Source organism: Equus asinus, chromosome 29, assembly GCF_041296235.1.
Source record: "Equus asinus isolate D_3611 breed Donkey chromosome 29, EquAss-T2T_v2, whole genome shotgun sequence".
NCBI classification, from domain to species: domain Eukaryota; kingdom Metazoa; phylum Chordata; class Mammalia; order Perissodactyla; family Equidae; genus Equus; species Equus asinus.
Window position 1 is genome coordinate 33,582,501 of NC_091818.1, and position 18,009 is coordinate 33,600,509.

The window sequence follows — 18,009 nt, forward strand, 5'->3', positions numbered from 1 at the left end:
TTCTATTTGTCTGTGTAACTTTGCTTGGGAGTTGAGCTAGAGTACCTACTGGGAGCCCTAGCAAGGAAGTCAAACCTGTGACTGTCATCACGGAAACTTGTTTGCCAACAAACCAGTGTTTGGTGGTAAGACGATCCCTTCCTCTTAGCTCCTTCTTTCCCCAAATATGCTTTAGATGTGAAGGGTGTGAGTAACCCCCACCCAAGCTCCGCTCAATAAAGGAGCTCCTAATTGCCTTTCTGACAGTTTCAGCCAATAAAAGTCCATCCCATAAAAATGCCTTTCCATATTTAAGGTGCCACTCTGGGGGCTGATGAATCAATGAATGGACTCCCTGTTCTCAGGGAGCTAATGGTCAAACAGGAGAGATAAGATCCAGAAATGCATCCCTGCGGGCTCTTGAGCATTTGGTGAACTCAGTGTTTGCTTAAACTCTGTTTTAATAGCATGCGAGTAAAAATTCCTAACCCTACTTGGGAATTGAATTTTCTTAAACACCAGGAGTGTACTTGTTTGAAAACGTCCAGTGGCTGACCACTGCCTCCTGGATAAATTGGAACTCTATCAGCCCAGCACTGAAGGTCCTCAACATTCTGTGCCTCGTCTCCCTTTTGGCCCTATTGCCCCATACATCCCACCTGTTGCAGCTGATCTCTTTGGTTCAAAGTATCTGGCCTCCATACTCTGCTGTATTCCACTGAGGAGAAAAATGATATTGTTATCCTTTTTTCCATGCAGACCCTGCCCCCAAGTCTGCTCTTACACCAGAGCCCACAGTGGCCTTTCTGGCCTCTGAATTTTTCGGTTTGTTGTTTGAATTGACATGATCAAACACCGCCCATATGGATAGTTATCTTTTTATTTGCACCTCTCACCTTCCCCACTCAAGTGTGAGCACCTTTTGGATGAGGACTATGGCTCATCCTTTTTTTGTATCCCCTAGATGACTTTCCCTATAGCAGGGGCTCCATAAATACCTTCAGCTTATTCCTTATTAATTGGTAAATCCTTGCCTTACCACTTAGATGATAATAGATTAAGCGTTTGAATTTATTGATTCCAAAAGTAACAAGTTGATATTTTCCTTCTGATTGGTTGTTCACAGCCATGATTCATAAACCTCAGTCACTATTTCTTAGTCCACTTGAAAAACGCCCTTTCTGGGAGCAGCTAGAATGTCACCACCCAACATCCACATGTTTCTTTGTCACCATATAAATGAACTTAAAGTGTTGGAATGGTGTTGCCCAGTGGCACTTGGAACCCAAAGGGTAGCTTCTGATTGCTTTGCTGTAGAAGCCATTCTGGCTTGGGTGGGTGCTCACGGAAGGGCACATCCTCCAGGTGGCAGGGTGGGTGTTGGGATGTTTGCCAGTCAGATGCCTCAGGAGATCCCCATCTGTGACTGTGGTGTTCCTTCCTTCCTTCACATTTACTTACTAAGCTCTGTCTCATTGCTTTTTAGATGTTACTGTCCCAAGGTCCCCGGGGCCAATGTTTGCCTTGCTTTGTACGAGCAGCACAGAAGCTGCCACCACAGCGTAGGTCAGAACTGTAGGTCAAAGGCAGGCTACATGGAGTAAGCCTCTGTTACCCCAGCAGGGGCTGTGAGGTGCTTTGGTGAACCAGGAGTGCAGGGTGACCCCATAAATTCCAGAAGCATCCCAACGTGGATGCCACTAATTGCCACTGGAGGTAGAGAGTGGGTGCAGACACCCAGATGTCCTGGCCCAGAGCGGAGGCAAGCGTCTGAAGACCACTGGCTCAACTGGGGGAGTTGAAAGTCACTCCCAAACCTGAGAATGTGCAAGTCGGTGGGAAAAAGAATTTCTGGTCCCAGGACCAGAGACACAAAACCTCCTACTAGTACCCGATCACCCACTTCACACCTTCCAAGTCATTTCTGGGCCTTGTCAAAGCAAAAGTTAGTTATTTGTCATCTTTCGGAAAACAGTTTCCAGGGTGTGGTCAGTCCAAGCACGGAAAACTGATGTTGTGTTTGGTGAGGGAGGCAAACGGCCCTCAAGGAGACAGCAGTCAGGTCGCCCATTCCTGGAGCTCTGTGAGCCCACGGGGGGCCCAGAGGAGCACCCTAGGATCCTCCCCCACTGGGCCGCTGGTGACCCTTCTCCCCACAGATCCATGCTGCTCGGGGGCACTGGGTCTGTGCTGCCCTCTGTGTCCAGGGTTTACAGAGGATCCGCAACCATCTGTGAGCGCTCTCAGTGCCACAAAGGAAGGCCGCTGGGCTGTGCATGTTGAGTGTTGTTTTTCCTCTATATTAAATGAATAAATGAAAAGAAAGCACCCCCTTCCTCCCACTGCTTTCCATGAAAAGGGAAGAGATGTGGGGTCTCCCAGGGGCAGCCGTGTCGGGTCCTGTGGCATAGGGCGGTGGTTTTCTCAGAGGTGAGCGAGTCTCCTAGCATTCTCTCTGTCCCTCTTCCTCTCTTGCAGCAATGAAGTGGTGAGGAGCGACTTGAAGAAGCTGCCAGCACTTCCCACCCAAGCACTGAAGGAGCATCCGTCTCTAGCCTACTGGTAAGCCAGCGCTCCTCTCTGCACGCCTAAGCATCCTCTCCAGGAGTGGGCCCTCCTGGGGGGTGTGGGGCGCGGGGCGACTGAGTCCATCCCTGCAGCTACTTCGGGGTCAGCCTGGACCCCAATTGGAGAGCGACTCCAGATTGTCCGAAGTGGCTTGGCTCTTCCTGAAACTGGGTTCTGCATTTATTTCAATGATGCAGTATATGTGCGATAGCTCCTTTTTCTATTTTCTTTCTTTTTTAAAAAAAGAAAACAACACCTCCTAAAATTTCCCTATGGAAGCTTGGCCTCCTTGGAGATCCTTTCATGAGCTGTTAGAGTTTCCTTTTGGAATCCTTGTCGTTTGATGACGGGACGTGTGAGGTTTTGAGATGGGGAAGAACGACAGGGTTTTTTTTCTTGGCAGAAGAGAGACTGGTTCTTTTATTTTCCCACAGTGTTTCGTATCTCCTGATTTAGCTGCCATGTAACATGATGCCACAGTTCATCTGTCGGGCCCTAAATTACTGATTCTTTATGAATCAGGCGTTTGAAAGGTTCCCAGATTGTGGTTTTGGTCACAATGGAGCGGACCCTGCATTCCTGAGTACTGTGTTGAAATCCTGCAGGGCTCGCCAGCTTTGACCGCTGTCCTCTGAAAAGCACGAGGCTGCTTCCCTCATAGGCCTTCTGAGTCCTTAACAAAAAGCATCATGACTGCTTTTGTAAAAAATAGAACAAAATTCTCAGAACAAGTCAATCCACATAAACTACAACATGAGACTCTTTTAGGCACTTCAGCAATACGCTTTATGAAATTTACGGGTTACTAACATCTCTTCTTGTCTGGACACTTTTCCAGGCAGCAAACTACTTGTTCAGGTACTTAAAGAGATTCCTGTAGCTGGGAAAGGGCGTGGCTTGATGCAGAGGCATTAGCAGGATTAAACTCGGGCACATTTCTCCCCTAGAGACCAAATGATGGGCAGCTGGATTGGAAATGAGAAAGCAGGGTCCTGATGCCGACAGCCCATTTCTGTGTGCTGGTGTCCGCGAGTCTATCTCTCTGAACTGTTTCTTGCCATTCTTCCTTCCGTAACATAAATGTGGATACAATAGTGGCTTTGTAGAATTATAATCTGCTCCCAAAGAACAAAATCTCTTAAACCTTCAGGGACTCTGCATATGTGGGCTTCCAAACTTCCAGCCTGGCGGGCTGCACGTATGAACACCAGCATATGACATTCCTGTTCTCTTGTTCATGGAACTCTGTTGCTCTCGCCCCAGTTCCTTATGTTCCCATGGGCCTTATGTTCTAGAGCCTCCAGCTCGCGTTCAGGAAACCAGTGGTGAGCTAGAGAACAAAGAATATCTCTCTAGAGCCAGTTCTTCCTGCAGGAAGGGGACGTATTTTCCAGTGGGTTGTAATGGTGGCGGGTTGCCTGAGTCAGAGTTGGTTTTAGCCTAATCCATTCCTCAATTAGCCCTTCCATTCATTTGTTTCCAAACATTTGTTACGGTCTGTGCTCATTTCAGAGTTATGAACTCCTCTCTCTCTGCCCCTCTGGATTTTTCTTTCATTATCTCCACAGTCTGCTCTGCGCTCACATGTTATTACTAATAGAGAAATTCCTTCCTTCATGCTCGTACTTTCTCTTTGGTCAGCGTGAAGGTCTTTGTCTTCATCCACATCTGTAGCTATCTTGCCAGAACATACCTCCATCTCTGGGATCAAACCAGCACTTTCTCTGGGCCTCATTTAGACCCATAGGTGCCCACACCACTGTCTAAATGTACCGAGAGGAGGGACATTTTTGAAGCAGGCACCCTCAGGTGCCACAGCCCAGCTTATATACAAACAAGCCAGTAGCGAGGACCATCCTGATGAAGCATTGCTAAAAAAACAACAACAAACAGGCCTTTTCACCTTGTCTTATTATGGTTGGCTAGTTGTGGCTGGCTTTACTATTCCAACTTACTTATTTGGCTTTTTTAAAAATAAAGATGTCAGAAAAGGGATAAATGCCATTTGTGTTTCAAATACATGTAGACTGGAGATGGAGCTGGCAGCCCAAGCTTGTTCCCAGCTTTCCCTCTCTGCCGGAGCATCGTCACTCATCTGCAAGATTAACCAGGACCCTTTATTGTTGGGAGAGACCTTTCCTCAGTCCTCACATCACAGTCTCAATGAAGTTGCCCACAGTCTCAGATTACCCTGCTCATTCTTGAGGGAAGGATGCGTATTCTCCGTTGTTCTGGGCTCTCCTGCTCTTGCTGGCTTTCACAGACGCGACGGACGATCTTCGGGCCAACATAAGCCATAGGGAGCCCATCCACACTAGTCAGGGAAGGCATTACAGCCCAGTGAGCAAAGCAGTGGGTTTTAGAATCCCTGCCAAGTCTCTGAACTGTGGAGTAATGACAGTGCAGGAAGCTCGAGTGACTTCCCTGCCTCCTCGATTTCCCATCTGTAAAATGGGATTAACTACAGCAACCGAATTCAGACTGTAATTAAGAGAGGAAGTAAAAAGTCACAGGATACAATTAGGAAGTAGTCAGACTTGCATCATAATGCTGAGTAATCGTGCAGTAATCCTTTGTGCTAATTCTCTCCAAGCGTTGAACAAGCTTGGACTTCTCACACCATGTGATTTCCTTACTGGGGAGGCATCTGAGAGAGAAAGTTAGAATTGTGTGCCCAGGGCCACAGAACATGGCAGGATCAGGGCCCTGACCTGGATTCTCCCGAGGACCTAGCTTGTGAATGCTGGACCACCCCTACCACCCGTCTGGGGCATGTGGGGACATCTTCATTTCCTCCGAAATCGCTGACCACTCACTGCAGGCCAATATGGCCCCTCCAAGACAAGGAACTGTGTCGCCATCACCTCATGCCCTCTTCCATCACCCACTCCTTCCCTGGGCCCCTCGTCTGCAGTGAGATGATTTAACTTAGCCTAGTCAGCGTTAGTCATTTGTCTTTTTCGTTCATGTAGCACTGTGGCCTCCAAATGGTGTTTTGGGATTCCGTTTACCCTGGTTCCTGGGTTTCTGATAGTTATTCCACCAAGTCCCAACCACAGATCTGAGGTAGTTGGCAAACTGTCTGCAAAGCTTGGTGCATGTGAGCCATCTGTAAATTCCAGAGGAGGAGCAGGGCAGGGGACAGAGAGGCTTCTGTCAGCATGGCGTGTGTATCACACGGTGGGCCCGCGATGTTTTGATGGGGGCGAATGAGTGGGAAAAGCTGAGGAAGGAGAGGGTCGAGTCTGCGGCTCCACAGATGCTCTCAGACAGCAGGGGAGGCAGGGCGAGGTGGGGGATGGCAGCTTCCTGCAGCTGTCACACACTGTGGGACCCCGTGGTCAGGCCCTTTAGTGGATTAACAGCTGCCTGACAGTGCTTCTGACTCGTGTTGGTGTTTTCCCTGAGCCTTACTTGTGCTCACAGCCACAGCACTGTACTGATTTTCATCTCCCCACCTCAGCGCAGGGAGCCTCTCTCCCAGAGCCACAGAGGACATAGGCTCGTATCTCCACTTGACCCTGGCTTTAGGAGTTGACCTCACAAATGCTTGATCATGTGGTAGGAAGCCCGCCAACACAGCTGTCGATTCAGTGGGTGGGTGGAGAGGAAGCTGGAAGAGCAACCCCAGAAAGTCCTGACACAGCTCTGAAGGTCTGGTGAGGCTGGGGTCTACCCTGAGGAGATGCTTCTGGAGAATTCTGTGAGGAGAGAGCTTGACTCGAAGTAGAACGCCCAAGGTTGTGTGGGAGCCAAGGCAAAACATGGCTGCATCTGCCTCTTTCTGAACAGAGGGTGCCCAGACCCCACAGAAATAACTCTCTGACTAGAGAAAGGCCAGTCCCCATCCTGGGTATTTACAAAGACACTCTGTTGTGAAAAGTCAGATGATCTTACATGCACTAAATATCAGAATACTAAAATGAAGAGCTAGTCATTGAAGATTAATTAGTAATTGGAGTAATTAAGTAGTAATTGGAGTAATTAAGTAGTAATTGGAAGATCAATAAATTACCTCCAAATAGTAGGTAGTGAACAGATAAAATGTGTTACCCTCAGAAATGACCTAGCTAGAAAAGAAAAAGTGGGCGAAAGAAGGCTTCAGAGCAATTCCGTGATAAGAAATTGATAATGGAGAGTAAAGATGCTCCAAGACGTCTCGAGGTTCCTCTCTAGGATCTCCTCCATGGTGGAGTCCGCTGGCCTGTGGCGAGGAAGGGTGAGGCAGAGAATGAGAAGTAAGGTTCCAAGGCGGTGTGGTGAGGTCATGGAGGCCAAAGCTTTTGGACTCGACTCCTCAGCAGGTGGGATGTGCTTCCCCGGTGATTCCCAAGGTTGGCTATGCGCTTCCGAAGGCAGCAGTGGGAGCAGCCCCAGTTCCCACCTCACTGGGCACAGAGTCCCTTCCAGAGAGGCCCTTTGTGCCCTCGGCCCTGTCAAAGAACAGGTTGGCTTGCCATTGTCCTGCAAGGCCCGAGTCATCTCTTCTTGTTTGAGAGCTAAGATTTCAGAAGATAAACTGAGTTCCTATCTCATCTCTGGTAGCTGGCTTGTTGTTTCCCAGTGCTCATCTGGGCCTTTTATTGCCTCGTGGTTTGTGTTAACCAGGCCCAAATTCCAGTACTTTCCCATCCTCCTTGGAACCCCTCAACCCTGACTGCTAATTCAGGGTAGGCAGGCCATGGGCATTCTGTTGAGGTCAAGACCTGCCCTCCCCCCACGAGGCCCTGTGTAGACAGGACTCAGGAGAGGAGGAGGGTGAGGAGGATCCGAGGGAGTTCAGCCAGAGCATCCGCTCTGATCTCTGGCCAACCTGTTATCTTCCCGTCCCTGGTTCCGTGTCTCTCCCCACTGGGATGCCTGCCCACTGTTTTGTCCTCTTCTCTCACATTATCGTTTCTTACAAAGAGCCGACCCCAAAACCTTGGCTCTAATCTTATTCCACTGGTTATAAGTCCAAGACAAAGAGAATGCTAGTCCCCTGTTTGGAAAACAGACTTTTTTAGGAAATCTGTAGCCCAAGGCATCTCGCTTAGGCTGAGTTTGGAAATGCTGCTTCAGGACAAATTATTTTTCCAGGAGCTGTTGGCTCTGTGGGGCCTCTCATGAGATTGCTAGGGCTCAGAAGAAGTATCTCCAATAGCAGGATGCTCGGCCGTTGACCTGGGGACCGTAATAACAGAATCTTTTTCTTGTGATTCTAGTGAGGACCGAGTGATTGAGCACTACAAGAAACTGAACGGCCAGACGAGAGGTCAAGCAATCGTCAAGTAAGTGGCCCCTCCCAGTGCTCGTGGGGTTGTGTTTAGCATATGGCAGTGTTGTTCAGTTCTTGGGAAGACACATCTCCAGGGGGTGATGGTTCCATTTCATTTTCAAGTAAATAATCACCCTCAGGACTTTATCTTACACACACACACACAAATATGTATATGATACCAGTTCTGCTGAATAACACCCTTGTATGTGTGTGTGTTGTCCTTCCAGCTACATGAGCATCGTAGAGTCTCTCCCAACCTACGGGGTCCACTATTACGCCGTGAAGGTAGGTGAACTCATTTAGTGAAGGTTGCCATTTCTGCCCTCAAAACAAAACTTCTCACTTTTCTTTTTGATCATACTGAAGACATTTTTGGGGATTGGGGGTGAGTGAGGACTTGGTTGGGAAGACCGCACACTAGGGGGAGTTGGGGCAGTGGAACTTTCCCCCTAGGGACATAAGACTTGATTCCGGTACTTTCCAAAACTCCCTTTCCCATCTGGGAAGTGGGTATAATAAATCCTTACTTCCTCTCATTCTCAGAAGAACACTGGGAGATCAGGACAGTAGTGTCTCAGTAGGAAGAGTCCCTCTAAATACAAGGAAGTGTAAAGAACAAAAACCTTTAGCAGGATTGACAGTGTTTTTCTTGGTGGTCAAATGCCATGGAGGTAACTTTTGAGGAGAAGCCCTAAGATGATAGGCTGACAAATTGAGTACATGGGCATTTACGAAGACAGAATCCATCTTCTTAAATATTGTGATGGCGATCCAGTATGACATGGACCCCATTCTAAATTCTGTTTCATTTTATCCATCATGTCCCAGACTGGGATCTCTTCTTTGAAATAATAGATACTGATGTTCCCATGTGCCCTCTCTATGATGAGAAAGGATAGCTTACCTTCCTTCTCCTTTCTTAATTTACCCCAACATGAAAAGTTTGTCATTGCCCAAAGTCCAGCCAAAAAGAGCAGAAAACATTTCTAGACTCAAGACAGTTCTACCAGCCAACCTGAGATTCTCTCGCTCTTCTACCAATTTCTTTTGCCATGTTTCCACCCAACTATATTTTTAATTCCTTTAGACTAGATCATGTGCCATGTTTCATTCATCTTGTGTCACCCATGGCAGCTTGCACAACACTTTGCATGTCCTTGGTATGCATTGAATTGCCTGTATCTTCCTCTAAACTGCAGTCTTTTGACAGCAAAGACTGCGTGTTGTATTCTGTTATATATTCCCGGAACCCAGCACAGTGCCTGGCATAGTAGATCTAAGTAAATATTTATTGAATGTTTATTGAGAATTGAATTGAGTAGTTGGAGGTGTGCATTTCCATGATGGGAACAAATTTTGGAACTGTATTTGTGGAGCCCAGTTATGGGACATATGTGGGGACTCCAGTCCCACTCAGCAGCTCAGCTCAGGTCTTTTAAAGCCTCCATCGGTTAAATTCTTCCTCGTGTCCCACCAAGCTCTTCCCGCCAGTGGAAGCTCTTAATCCCTCTTCACCATCATTCGCAGAACTCATAGAACCATCACAACCATCCCTGCCCTTCTCAAGCCTAACCTGTAGTCTGTCATGAGGAGTGTGACCTAGCCTTTTGGGCTGTCTCCTATCCCATATGAGAAAAAGGGAATCTTCTAAGCACACTACCCCTATGTAAGGCTGTGCCTTGGGAAGTGGCTATTGGAGTCAGTGGGTAGTCAACTCCCCAAAAGAAAATTGGATTGTTCATGAGGAGAAACTCAGAATCCACTGTGCCGTCTGCCAGTTTCCAACACACTGCTAGCAAGACTTGTAGAGCCCATTTTCATTTTGTCATCTTGTTACCCTAAAGGAAACATAAGGTTGCAACAATAGTTCCTGACATTATTATGAGAGGCATTTCCTAGGAACCAAACTGCAAATCTTACTCTCAATTATGGAAATATTCTGTGGTGATGTGTAGCAAAGGGTTCTACATTCAAGAATGGGAACCAGGAATTCGGGAATTCCTGGACTACATCCTCTGATTTGCTGTTTGTCCTTGGTTTGATCTCACCTCTGTTGCTCATAATTAAAGTAGAGATTAAGAAATTTGCCTCTCCAGCTACCCACAAAAGTCTTCTAGATATTGGAAGGCTATTGACATAGCTTGTTAGACTGTTGAGATAGATGGATTGGTAGATAGATGGATAGAGCCTTTGAGATGAGGCTTCGTCTAGCCTTTTACTTCCTTGAACCTGTGTTCCAGTTCTTTGTCAACCCTAGATCTTGACAAAAAGGTGGCCTCTGATATATACACTTTCTGCCTTCCAATAAAACTTTAGAAATATGCTCTTTGCAGTTTGTTAGAGACCAGAAGCAGACGTTGAGATTTTCAAAGCGCCAAATACACGTGAGTGTTTGGCTCTTGGACTCTCCAGGTGTTAGCAGTTAAGCACATGACTCCAAGCAAGCCTAAACCAACTGTATCCAGAGTCACTGTTTGGTGACCTCGTGGCTTCATGGATGCCATCTTTTATCGTGTGGTGACAACTCTCACCTAGTCAGTCTGAAGTTACAGCAGCACTGGGTCTCCTCTTGTCCTGTTCTCTGAAACTGTTGCAGGACACACAGGAAATTTCCAGGGGGTTTATACCTTTAAAAAGATGTTTTAAGAAATTATATACCCTGAAACTTTTCTAAAAATTCAAAATTTATTTCTTCTGCCTTTTATCTTTGTGCTTACCTTGAAATAAGTCATGCCCCATAAATATTTGAAACCATGAAGCCAATTTTGAGTTTTCAAGACATCTAGGATGGGATGTGTTAGGTTTTTTGTAGATGTGGCAGTTAGGACAAATCTAGGGAAAGGCTGCTTGACATGCCCACTGTCTACTCCTAGCATTTGGGAGCTTTAATTAACGGCTCAGAGTCATCCTACTTGAATGTAGGATTCAACTACAATCCAGTGGCCAGAGGTCTCTGTTAAAGGAATAAATAGAGGGACTTGGTACTTCTAAGTCAGTCCCCGGAATGTCTAGGCTTCACTTTTGCTGCTTTGCCTGACAGCTTGAGTCACACACTCCTGCCCGGCACCTGATGTCCTCTAAGGTGAGCAGTACCGCATGGTGGGTGAGCATCTGCCTGCCCCGCACTGCCATTGGCCTGCAGGGGGAACGAAAGGTCCCGAGTAGAGTAGGATGGGCCCTTTGCTTTGATTTCTTTGTCTTTCAAATTAGAGGAGTCTGAAATGCTGCTTACTAAGTGGAAGAAGTTAATATGAAAAGGCTACATACTGTATGATTCCAACTATATGACCTTCTGGAAAAGGCAAAACTGGTTGCCAGGAGCTGGGAGGGGGTAGGAGAGGCATCAACAGGCAGAGCAGAGAGGATTTTGAGGGCAGAGAAACTCCTCTATGTGACACTATAATGGTGGACACATGTCGTTATACATTTGTGCAAACCCATAGAATGCACAACACCAGGAGAGAACCCTAATGTAAACCATGGACTTTGGGTGATGATGACGTGTCAGTGTAGGTTCATCAGTTGTAACAAATGTACCACGTTGGTGAGGGATGTGGCTAATGGGGCTGTGCAGGTGTAGGGGCGGGGGTATTTGGGAAATCTCTGTACCTTCCTCTCAGTTTTGCTGCAAACCCAAAACTGTTCTCAAAAAATAAAATCTTTAAAAACAAATTTTTCAGAGGAGTCATCTTCCATAGTCTTCAGGGTCCTTCTAGCTCTGACAGTCGATGAGTTTCTCTGCTCAGAAGGTCGTTTTATTAGCATGCTCAACATCTCTCAGATTGTCCCTTGTGGGGAGTGAGGGGCCCAGCATTGAAAAACTGAAGCCTTAGAACAAAGAATAAGGCATTCGCTACTTACTCAGACAGAGGGAAAGGATCGTGGCTGTGCTGCTGGCTAGGGACAGAGCTGGGTCCCCAGCCCAGGGCACTTTCTGTGTCACCTGTTCCCATAACCGAGCTTCCCTTGATGATGGGGCATATCTGTTAAGGTAAAACATAGAGAGGTGGGCGCCATCCATTTCAAGGAATTTGCATTTTCCTTTGTCTTCAGATGACCCAGGACAGCTCTCTTGGTTCCTGTTTATCTTCTCCAGCCCTATATTAACCCATATTCCTTTTGATGTCCTAGGACAAGCAGGGAATACCATGGTGGCTGGGACTGAGCTACAAAGGAATCTTCCAGTATGACTACCACGATAAAGTGAAGCCGAGGAAGGTAGGTGTGCTCTCCTTTGCGGGCACATGGCTCTCAGCCTGAGAGAGGAGCAGACGGAGAAGAGTAAAAATGTTACTCTTGCAGTCTGAAGGCCTCTGGGCTCACCATTCCCCTGCTAATTTGAGTGTATACAAATTACACTGCCGTAATCCCGTCCGAGCACCCTGGGTAAATATTTTTTCTCCCTGTCACTAAGGAAACCTAAGCTGTTATAATTATTTAAGGTAAGGAGCCTGGCTCTGCTCTCCCAAAGCGGATGAGCAAAAGGACTTGGAGGGACTGTCCTGTTCCTTAATTTCCCTCAGTGCTGTACACTCAGGCAAGTGAGGGAACTTTCTTGAATCCTGAGGCTAATCTGAGTTTTCCCAAAGGTTTGCTTTTTTTTTTTTTTTTGGAGGGGGGAGCTAAAAGAAGAGATTGTAGGTCAAACAGAGGTAAAAAATAAAGAAGAATAAGAACCACTCCTGCAAATCCAGAAATGTTTTATGGTGTATTAGAAGTGATCAGAAATCTGGAAAAAATAAGGTCATTTGCCACAAAGAATGGGAACCAGAGACAAGTTTGCAGAGTCATGGTGAAGAAAACAGAATGTTTGAAGGGGGCAACGGGCTTGAATCTTCTGTTTTCATTTACACACGTTTTTTAGACCAGAACAAATTGAAAAATTATAATGGAAAAATATCTCTGAGGCGAGAGCCGTCATTCAGATCCTCTGGCAGAGAATAACGGAGAGACGGTATGCAGTTCAGACCCTGAAATGCATATTAAAAGTCTATCAAAACCATGCTCGCTTTAGGAGAGAGAAAGCAATATTGGCCCATATGTCATTCCAGATGGCTTTCCAAGCTTCTTTGTCCGTGATCAGGATTGAAATCCACACCACAGATCCGAGCTTATGGTAGTCTCTCCAGTTAACATCTGCCCTTAGCCAGCTCCTCTATTAAATAGAAAAAAATATGGCCCCGTGTTGGGGAGGATTTCCACTCAATTGATTGGTCAGTCAGTTAAGTTCTAAGGAAAGATCCTGAGCAAATGACAGAGGGATTCTTCCTTGGGAACAATTCAGTAGGAACCTGGCTGTTCGAGGCGTGTTCTTGTGTGGCTGTTTCCAAAACCATCCTGGGATCTATTTATATGCGGCAAGACATGAATGGGAGCCTGCGTTCTCATTTTTCCCCTCTTTGTTTTTCTTGGTCACAGGGTCTATGCTCGCTCCGCACTGTCTCTTTCTTCCCTCTTCCCCTCTGCCTCTTTCTCTATGGCCTTTGTAAGTTTCTGTGCTTTTTCTTGAGTTCTCGCTTCACTCCAGCTTCATTTTTTACATCAACTGTCCTCTCTTTTCAACCTGCCTGGCCATTTTTTTCTGCTTGCAAGAGCCAAGAATACTCCTAGATCCTTTAACAAAATCCTGGTACAATGTTTCAAGCTCTTGATGCCCACGTTGGTGGAAGACCAAGGCCAACATGGACAGTTGAGATCTACAGCAGAGTTCGTTAAGATCCAGCAGTTGAATTCTCCTCTCCTTCTGAGCATTTTGAAAGACATGCTAACAAGTATTTATATGTGTTTAATTTATTAATATATTTGGGCTTATTTTATTTCTTTAACTGAAGTGCTAATGAAGATTGAAGAGGTAATGAGATAGCATTTGATACATGTAAAATGCAGAGTGCAAACATCACAAGGACTTGAGAAATTATAGCAATTCTTGTAAGACTCTAAAACAGGCTTCGCGATAAGGAAAGTATGAAGCCAAAGGGGTGATAATCAGCCACTGAAGAAGAGAATTTACTGCCATTTCTTGAACTTCTTCAGGTAAACAGATTAAAAATGTTAAAAGGTCGATAGATTTATTCACGGTATTGGCTCTACTCAAACTGAGTTGTTAGTTAAAATAATTTATGCTTCTGTGGGCTCTGAGGAAGTAGTTGGCATTCTCAAGTCTATTCCAACCAAGCCATCAGAGTCTCTATTCATTCATTCATTCAGTCACTCATTCATTCAGAAAACGTTATCACATACCTGTTATGCGCCCAGCAGACCAAAAGATGCCGAGATAAATAAGGCACACATCACGTCCTCAACGCCTGCCCAGGCTATCCAGGAGAGACAGATATGTGATGATTGCATCAGTGTTCCCAAGAGCTACAGCAAAGGTCCGGGGGCGGGGCGGGGAGAGGTAAATTAAAGGACAGAGTCATCAACTGGGGTGAAGGAGGAGAGAAAAGTCTTCACACGCTGCAAAGTCGGAGCTGGGTCTTAAAGGGCGAACAGCAGTTTTGCAGATGGACAAATGGGTTGCGGAGGCACGCAGGTGGAGAGACCAGCGTGCATGAAAGCTCCGTGAAGGAGAGCGCATGGCATGATGGGAAAGCACACAGCACCATTGGGACCGGAACGTAGGTGGAGAGGAGGGCAGCTGGAGAGGAGGCTGATGAGATTCCAACAGCCAGCTCACAGAACCCTGAAGGCTTTGCTAAGAGGGTTTTGTCTTTGAGGCAGTAGGAACCACTGAGCATTTGAAGCAGCGGAGTGGCCATATCAGGTTTTTGTGGTCATAGAAGCATCATCTGACAGCTGTGTGGAGGTGGGTTGGAGGAACACAGGACAATAGTGTAGGCCAGAACGGGTCAGGGCTTGAGGTTGGCCATCAGTAATAGGCATGGAGAAGGGGAAGTGGAGGCGAGACATTTAGAAGGTAGATGTGATTGGTCGATCATATGAGGGGAGAGGGTGGCAGTCAGAGCAGGAGGGGAGTCTAGAATGACTCCCAGGCTTCTTAATCAACGAAAGCATGGGATATAAGGGAAATAAATTTGGTTTAGGCCATGCAGAGTTTTAGGCTTGATGGGACATGGGAGTAGCTGTGACAAGTAGACAGTTGAGTATTCAATTGGAGCTCAAGAGTGTCAAGAATTTCCAGAGCATAACTGAACCAGACACTGAATGGAGAGAGGAAAGGGAGAGGCCTTCAACTCACCGGAAAAGTTACCAGTGGCCCTGAGCAGAAGACTTCAGTTCCCTGCCATGACATCCACTGTGAGTCACAGGGGCAGGACCAGGCTGTGTGGACCCTGACCCTTATATAATTTGGGGAGCCCTCTTTAAGAGATGAATGTATGAGCTGAATCTAAAATTAAGAACAGGCCTCTGAAAGAGGAAGAGAAGCCTCAGTTTTCATTAGCCCAAGGGGTTTCCATCTCTGCTACCACCTAGGATGGGAGCTAAAGGCAAAACCAGAGATTAGCCATAGTGGTAAAGTCCCAGCTGCGAGAAGACCCAGGCAGGATGCCTGTTCCTTCTTCTCACACCCAGCATCATCACCGTCATAAAAAGGCGATCTTTGTTAAAAGTAAGGCACCCGTGAGTCTCTGAGAAGGCAAAGAGAGCGCTCCCTGGCTCCAGAGCTGTGAATCTGCAGAGACGCATCCACAAGGCACGGCTACCAATGCAAGGTCGTATATACAGTGCCCCAAGTCTGTCTTTAGGGCTCCAGGCCAGTGATTCTTAACCTCAGTTGAAAATCAGAAACTCAAAGGAAACTGTTTGAATGGATAGATGCCCCAGTCTCCCCCAGTCCCACTCACCCCCATCTCACTCAGCTGCTGAACTTTGCGGCTGGAGTTGGGGACCACCACCACAGCTATCTATGCTTCCTTTCCGAACACAGACTTGGGGAGGGTCAGCCAGGCTCAACAGGTGTGTCTGGCCCTGCCTCTGCACAGAGAGCTTGGGTGTCCCAAGGCACCAGGCTCAAGGCCTTGCCAGCCCCCGTGTGAGGGATGGGCCTCCAGGAGGCACCACACCCTATTGCTCATGGGCCAGGCAGAGCGCCACTACAGTGGGCCCCCAGCGATGCTCAGGAAACCGGGAGTGGTGCCCAGTTCTGTGCACCTGGAGGCCTTCTGCAGCAACAGCTGCACCTCCAGCCCAGGCAGGGGCCCTCCCTCACACTCTGACCCAGTTACGGCAGCTGGGTCACATGGCACCGCAATACTATGAGCCAACATTCAAGTAGGGGGCAGTGGCAGGGGCGAGCCTGTGCCCTTTCCTTGGAGGGCCTAGAGGCATCCTCTGATATGCACCTTTCTAACAGCATCAACAAACTGTTAACACAGCCAGGGAGCTTACTACCTTCCTTTGAGAATCTACTCAAGTGTTTCCAGATGACCTACCAAAAAAGCGGGGAGTAGCTGATTGCTGTCTAGAAATGGGCAGGACTGTAGCTTGTCCCAAATTTTCTGGTTGGGGTGCAGTTTGCCATCCTGTTTGCAGAGTCTACCCTAAATTGCTTGATCCTCAGTCTGAAGCCCTGGGGGCCTTAGGGGAGATAAAGCACAGGGTGCCCACAGGTAGAGTAGAGAGAACATTTTAACCTCCTCCTAACCACACGCGCCTCTCTGCTACCTAGACCTCCTAAACAAATGGGCTCCTCATCTTGCAGGAACACAGCCTAAAATGCACGCTGCTGATGTTTGTCAGAAAAAAACCCAGCTCCTTTGCCCTCAGGGAACACGTGTCAGGATCAGCTAGACAGGTGGGGACACTGAAGATGGCATTTTGGCTTTTGTGTATATTCAGAAGCTCAAGGCCAACTTCAGAAGTATTTTAGAACTACATGTGCAGAAGAATAGCCCCAAAGAGCCCTTAAAAAAATCAGCAAATAGGACTTAAAAAAAATTGCAGTCTACAATACATCCATATGCCCCAGATCATTGGCCCCTGCTTGCGTCTATGAGTTCTTTTAAAAAGATCAGGCAGAAACCCAAACGGTGTCTGAGGATGGGTTGTGGAATCTTTTATAAGCTATTAAATTCCCCCATCAACTCCCAGTAAATCCTGTTTTTCTCCTTCACCCAGGGATGTTTACCTCTCCCTCTCTGCCTGCCTCTTCCCTCCTGTGCTCTTGTTCAGACTAAAACACCATATAACACTTCGAAACGTCCCTTTTGGTTATCTCAACTCGCTTCTCCTCTTTCCCATGGTTGTAGTTTGATAGTTTTTATGGGCAGTTGTGAATGTGGTGTCAGAGAATGGGGATGGGAATATCTGTATGTCTGTCTTGGTTTAGCAATGGTGAGAGAAAAAGGACGACGGTCACAGGGTCAAGGCAAAAGAAAATCCTGCAGCTGCAGAGATTACTTTACCCTGTTTTTTCCTAGTTACCAAACTGTATTTTAGCATGTGTCTGCGTGTGTAGAAAGGAGCACTGTGTAAGGAAGAGGTCCTTTATTTTCCAAGTTACAGGGCTCCAGGGAATAACGAAGCATTGTCAGATTGGCATTTGGGCACTTGAAGTCAATCTCTGGCTTTGTCTTAATTTGCATTTATGGCCAAGCCAAGAGACCTAAGCCATCGAAAAAGAATAAATGCCAGTTGCAAAAAGTGACCATCCGTGGTGACATGCCTCGGATTGGCTGTCCCATCGCTTTCAGGCGGTTTGCTGGTACAAGCTGCAGTTTTTCCTCTGGCTGCCCTGAGAACATTTGAATGAAAATTCAATGCTCTATATGGAAGAGGCATTGTTTATTAACTCTCACAGAACCAGGGTCACGTGGGGCAGAGATAAATAAGGCTGGCTGAAATCTGTCACATAGGACTCCCTCTTTTAGAGGAGGACCTTGCATTCCTTAGATCAAAGCCAGAGAAAGTCCCACAGCTCTGACCTCTGGGACAATCGTCCCCTTCTTTGCAGCACCAAAGGCGTTGGGAGAGTAAGCTCTCCCACACCCAAGACTCACCTCCCCGCCAGTGCCCGGCTGAGCTGCCTTCTCTGTCGGATCGCTGTAGTTTGTACTCTTCAAACCTGCGACCAGCCGTCTAATCATCAGAAGCCATTATAAATGGCAACAGAAAATGCTTCCCAAATGGGGCACCAAGAGAGGTAGAATAAAGACCTCTCCCACAGGCTGTATCTGAGGCTCTCGGCATCACAGAACAAACAGTGGGAAACACGTGACTCCAGAAACCTCCCTAGAAGGAAC

At 47.1% G+C, this 18,009-nt stretch overlaps 1 protein-coding gene across 12 annotated transcripts in view; it reads left to right on the forward strand.

Annotated features, from left to right (window-relative positions):
* The window catches only part of FRMD4A (FERM domain containing 4A), a 584,597-nt gene that overhangs the window by 484,773 nt on the left and 81,815 nt on the right, over positions 1 to 18,009 (forward strand). For all 12 annotated transcript variants that reach the window (XM_070500878.1, XM_070500880.1, XM_070500879.1 and 9 more), the window contains 4 exons: positions 2,458 to 2,541; positions 7,752 to 7,817; positions 8,035 to 8,092; positions 11,939 to 12,025. In XM_070500878.1, the coding sequence (XP_070356979.1) occupies positions 2,458 to 2,541; positions 7,752 to 7,817; positions 8,035 to 8,092; positions 11,939 to 12,025 (295 nt within the window). The remainder of the gene's footprint in view (positions 1 to 2,457; positions 2,542 to 7,751; positions 7,818 to 8,034; positions 8,093 to 11,938; positions 12,026 to 18,009) is intronic.